Source organism: Cyprinodon variegatus, unplaced genomic scaffold (assembly GCF_000732505.1).
Source record: "Cyprinodon variegatus isolate N-32 unplaced genomic scaffold, C_variegatus-1.0 Scaffold1777, whole genome shotgun sequence".
Classification (NCBI taxonomy): Eukaryota; Metazoa; Chordata; class Actinopteri; order Cyprinodontiformes; family Cyprinodontidae; genus Cyprinodon; species Cyprinodon variegatus.
In genome coordinates this window covers 21,042-26,666 of record NW_015152230.1, presented here as the reverse complement: position 1 = coordinate 26,666, position 5,625 = coordinate 21,042, and the positions used below count along the sequence as shown (strand labels likewise).

Sequence of the window (5,625 nt, the reverse complement as noted above, 5' to 3'; positions counted from 1 at the left end):
GCCTGGTCCTTGGCTGGTCCTTGGTTGTTCCTTGCCTGGTCCTTGGCTGGTCCTTGCCTGGTCCTTGGCTGGTCCTTGGTTGTTCCTTGCCTGGTCCTTGGCTGGTCCTTGCCTGGTCCTTGGTTGGTCCTTTGCTGGTACTTGGTTGGTCCTTTGCTGGTACTTGGTTGGTCTTTGGCTGGTCCTTGGTTGGTCCTTGGCTGGTCCTTGCCTGGTCCTTGGCTGGTCCTTGGTTGGTCCTTTGCTGGTACTTGGTTGGTCCTTTGCTGGTACTTGGTTGGTCTTTGGTTGGTCCTTGCCTGGTCCTTGCCTGGTCCTTGGTTGGTCCTTTGCTGGTACTTGGTTGGTCCTTTGCTGGTCCCCTACAATTCCTTTTTAATCATCAATATTTGTACTAAAATATTGTTTCTATCATGATTTGTGGACATTAAGATCTAAGAGCAGCGCCATCTCTTGGTCAGACCCTGTAATTCAGTGAAAGGGTGGAGTCAGAGAAAATCTTAAAAAAATGCAGGTGGGGGTCACTCCAGTAGCTGGAGGTTGGAGGGAAGTGGGCTGCCATTGGGCTGGTCCTTGGCTGGGCACTTCTGAATGGCTGCTACTGTATGAGAAGCTCAAACTGATCTGAAGAGGTGAGACTGAACTGAGAGAAGTGTCTGTGCCTCCTCCATCTCCTACAGTGGAAATGTAGGAGATGGAGGAGGCTATGAGTCTGGGACTGCAGTAGCTGGATGTTGCTAGCATCCTAACAGTTTGATTCACAAAGAGAAGAAACAAATAGTCAGAGCAGTGTGTGATGGTCAGAGGGCAGCAGTGATTGGCTGCCTGTCCATTTTAACTCTGTGTTTTCCAGATCCAGGAAAAGGACGGCACCGCCAGGCCATTCTGGGAGAGCATCCATCTAACGGCTATGGTACGGACACTGTCTGCATCTCTTTCTCTGTGCTTCCTACGCGCTCTGACTGTGTTTGTGTGGGTCTGCATAGGCCCACACTGCCCCCTGCTGCCTCTGCCCCCTAACAGCAGGTACAGAGGTAGCCATGAGGTGCAGGAACTGGTCTCCTACAAACACCTCCTCCCAAAGACCTTCTCCTCTTCCTCATCGCTTCGTTCCACCCACCTGGGCGCTAGTGCTGTCGCCATGGTCAGCGGCCTCCATCCCAACAAGATGAACTGCAGCCGCATCTTCAACCTCTTCTGTCTGTACGGCAACGTTGAAAAGGTTTGTTTGGCATCTGTTAATTGACACATTGTTGGATAATCTGGTTTTATTCCTGTTGGACAAGTTTATTTATTCCTTATATTCCAGCAGCTTCAATCTAACAGCTTTAAATGTGCTTTAGGTCTCATTATATAAATCTGGCAGCTGTTGTGCAGTAGAAGGTTTTGGTATTTATAGTGCGGGGCTAAAAAAAAAACTTTATTTTATAAAGAAAATGATAAAAGCTTTGTTTTTTGATTTTTGTAACATAAAAGCAACGTCAGGCTATCAGAGAGCCTGAGGTCTGATGTGTTTGTAGAGCTGCACTAAGTTATCACACCAGTATATTTATATGAATGCCAACAACAAAAAAACAATATAAAAACACTTTTGAAAAAAAAAAAACAAAAACAGAACTTCATGTGCAGGTTTGATTTTTGTACTTAAATCTTGCCCTTCTGAGGCTTTGTGAAGGTAAATCTGGGTTTTGCATGGTCTAATATGGCGTCCCAAACCTGAATAAAAATAATGTACCTGTTTATAAATGGAGAAGCTATTAGTCAGCTTTATATTTCTTTATATATAAAAACTATTTCTTTTCTGAGAATGTGTTTGTTTAAGAGCAACTATGCAAATTAACAAATAAAGTGGACTTTATTCTATTATTTTCCACGTGAATCCCATTAAACCATTAAACCATCATAGAATGATTCAAAGCATTTATAGAAAATAAGGATCAGTACCAATCAGAGATCCCCTTATTTTTGATTATTGCCTTCCTCGAGCAGAAAACTCATTCTACAATAGATTATGCCTCTTGTGTGGAGCAGCTGATCATTTGGACTGAATGAATGAAACCAGCCGGTCCTCACTGCTGCTGTCTGCAGGTAAAGTTTATGAAGAGCGTTCCTGGAACAGCCCTGGTGGAGATGGCTGATGAGTACGCGGTGGACCGCGCTGTGACCCACCTCAACAGCACCAAGGTGTTTGGCAAGAAGCTGAATGTCTGGTAAGACCTACAGCCACCTGGTTTTAAATGGTAACAATTGTAGCCTCATACAGGATGAAAGGAATCCAGAATTCAGAGAAAAATGAGGAAAACTTCACCTGAGACTGAGCTTATTTCAGTTTTATTGGAATGATGCTACTGATTAGTGCAAAATATTTCATGCTTAGCACTATTTGAGGCCTAGTGGTTAGAGCAGTGTGCTCTGAGAAGGTTGCATGTATTCAGTTCAATCCCCATAGCCTGCACTCTGGGTCCCTTAGCAGGACCCTTAACCCCCCACTGCTCCCCAGGCGCCACACAATGGCAGGCCACTGCTCCCCAAGGGGATGGGTTACATGCAGAGGGAGCATTCTCCCATGTGAGATCAATAAAGTAAAATTATTATTTATTATTATTTAAACCTTAATCCTTGGAAAACTTCCTGTTGTAGTAGAAACGCAGCATAAAGTTGAGTTAAACTATGACAATGGCTCATAATGGCCCCATTTCCACTACCTTTTTGAAACCATGCGAGATCAGTCTGAGCATGGTAACCGAGGTAACTGTTGAGTGTAAATGGCACACACAACTGAACCGGACCGCCCAGACACAACCGAACTGCTCTACACTGGTACTAGGTCATCAGTAGGGCTCGGCCGGGTTCAGTTCTGGCTCAGTTCTCAGATGACAAAGAGCGCATGAGCAGACTGCATCATCTCCTTCATCGTGACATTTCAGACATTCATAAAAATACTAGCTTCCTGCCGTGCCACACCACTTCCAATGACGAGTCTGTTAGCGGTGTGGTAAACTTCAAATATTGTCATTGTTTCCTGCGTCTGTAAGTTCTGATTAAACAATCGTTTGTCGTATCCACTTCCCAAAAGCCGACTCAAGTAAATTCACCAAAGGCTGCCTTCTTCGCCTGACTCTCAGCAGACTTCCTGAATGTTATGGGCGCCGCCATGTTGGTTTGCTTGTTTCCCTGTAGAGAGCAGCAGTACCGCATATCACCACTAGGAGGCGAGGAACCATGCTAGTGTGGTGAGTAAACGGTTGTAAGGAACCAAGCTCAGCACGGTTAACTGATCCAAGCTCAGAAGGAATCGGTTTTCAGAGGGTAGTGGAAATGGGGCTATAGTTATGGTCAAGAAACCTGGTTGACCCAGTCTGACCCTCAGCTGGACTGTAAGGGCCTGCTGGTAACCCGGGTCAAGTGTTTGGGCTGACCCATGAAAAAGAGGACGTTTTTTTTCCTTCAGCCTTTCCATCGGATCTACAGTCTGAGGTTAATGTCTCAGGAAACAGAGGAGGTCCTTTTTTTTTTTTTATCTGTGAAACCTTTGCCAACCAAAGCTAACTTCTAGCTTTAAAACATCTGAAGGTAATAGATCTGTTGTAGATTTACCGGTCTGCTCTGACCTGCAGTGAATCCTGGGAAATCAGGAGAATGTAGCTCTGGGTTGGTCCAGATCTCACTAAGCCTGTAAAAAGAGCCCAGCCGGTTCCTACTGACAGCTGAGCTGGTTTGTCCTAAACACAGCAGTCAGTGCTGTGGTGTTAAACAGAAAGTCTGCCTCCAACACCCGTTTTCCTGTTGATTCTTTGCCTCCTCCCATCCATTTGAGTGTTTAATGGTGGTTCTGACGTCCCAGTGTGTCCAGGCAGCAGGCGGTGATTCCCAGCCAGGTGTTTGAGCTGGCTGACGGCAGCAGCAGCTACCAGGACTTCAGCCTGACCAGAAACAACCGCTTCAGCAGCGCTCATGGCCACAGAAACATCATCCAGCCGCCGACCGCCGTCCTGCACTTCTACAACGCCCCGCCGACCCTCACCCAGCAGCAGCTGCTCAACGTAAGCTCCCACACACGTTCAAACCTTCCCTTCTTCACAGTCTGACGTCTCCTCTCCGCTTCCCCTCAGTTCTGCTCGGAGAACGACGCTCCGGCCTTCACCAAGTATAAGGTCTTTGATGCCAAACGTGAGTTATAGCTTTTCAATGGCCCAGTGACAGGAAGTGGTTGGTGTTCTCAGACTGTTTCTCTCTGGTCTTCCAGCCAGCTCTAAGACTCTCTCTGGTTTGTTGGAGTTTGACTGTAAGGCTGCAGCTGTTGAAGCTCTGACTGTGCTAAACCACCATCAGTTCAGGATAACCGGTGAGCAACTCAGGCAAAGAGAAGCACTGAGCATCCATTCAGAGTCATAATGCGTTTTTTTTTTCTTGCAGGAAGCTCCAACCCCTTCACCATAAAACTCTGCTTCTCTACTTCCACCCACCTGTGACCCAGAATAGAGACGCTCGCCACAAACACACCTGCAGGACAGAAATGTAGCTTCTCACCCTGAGGAGGAGGAGCTGGTTTTATGTTTTCTATGATGTTTGCATGCTTCTTCATAGGAGGGGATGAGGATCTGACTGGACTGTTAACAGATCCATTTCTATCACATCACTGCACATGTTTGACATAGATTACTGACCTAATCGCAGTGAAAGCGTTCCTACAATGCAAAAAATGGAAATCTAAATAAGTCATTTTTTCCTAAAATCAGTGCATTTTTTCTCAAATTGAGGAGGTTAGTGAGACTTTTTGCCAATGGAACAAGACGATATACATTTAAAATAAGAAAAAAGATTACATTGTCTTATTTCCAGTGCATATTATCCAATTATATTATTTTAAGAGTAAAAATACTCATTCCACTGGCAGATCATCTTATTTACCTGCTCACATTAAGGCTGCATTAAAAAAAAAGTTGAATTACTTCTAGATTATATTTGCAGTGTAATCACTATAGGTGTGTGACTACAAACTGGGAGCACTGGTTTAATTCCAGCATGTAGACTAAAGCATCGTAATGCAGTCTCATTTACTGACTGCTCTCTAATCCAACTGCAGTGACATCGTCCACACAGAATGACAGCTGAAGAGTTGAGTCCAGAAACACGGCTGCAGGACACAGCTGATGAGGCCTCTTTAGGACTTGGCTTAATATTAATGTCTCTAATGTCATATTTGAAAAGATTTATGTTTGTTACAGAGCAGTCGCTATGTTTGGCCCAGCCAAAGTTTCTACTAATAAAGAGAGGTTTGAGTGTCAATGTTTACTTGGTTTGTTTGATCTGCTGCTCAGGGTCACCTTCCCTTAATGATGGTAGCACAGGGTCATGTTCCCTTAATGATGATAGCACAAAGTCACCTTCCCTTAATGATGGTACCACAGGGTCACCTTCCCTTGAGGATGGTAGCACAGGGTCACCTTCCCTTAATGATGGTAGCACAGGGTCACCTTCCCTTAATGATGGTAGCACAGGGTCATGTTCCCTTAATGATGGTAGCACAGGGTCATGTTCCCTTAATGATGGTAGCACAGGGTCATGTTCCCTTAATGATGGTAGCACAGGGTCATGTTCCCTTAATGATGGTAGCACAGGGTC

At 45.2% G+C, this 5,625-nt stretch overlaps 1 protein-coding gene across 3 annotated transcripts in view; it reads left to right on the top strand.

The window, feature by feature from the left end:
- Positions 1-5,281, top strand: part of LOC107104527 (heterogeneous nuclear ribonucleoprotein L-like) — a 30,361-nt gene extending 25,080 nt beyond the window's left edge. For 2 of the 3 annotated variants that reach the window (XM_015404535.1, XM_015404533.1), the window contains exons 7-13: positions 854-913; positions 987-1,222; positions 2,089-2,210; positions 3,845-4,043; positions 4,113-4,170; positions 4,247-4,345; positions 4,417-5,281. In XM_015404535.1, the coding sequence (XP_015260021.1) occupies positions 854-913; positions 987-1,222; positions 2,089-2,210; positions 3,845-4,043; positions 4,113-4,170; positions 4,247-4,345; positions 4,417-4,472 (830 nt within the window). In that variant the 3' untranslated portion in view covers positions 4,473-5,281. The remainder of the gene's footprint in view (positions 1-853; positions 914-986; positions 1,223-2,088; positions 2,211-3,844; positions 4,044-4,112; positions 4,171-4,246; positions 4,346-4,416) is intronic. The other variant, XM_015404534.1, reaches the window with a different exon arrangement.
- Positions 5,282-5,625: the final 344 nt, after the last annotated feature.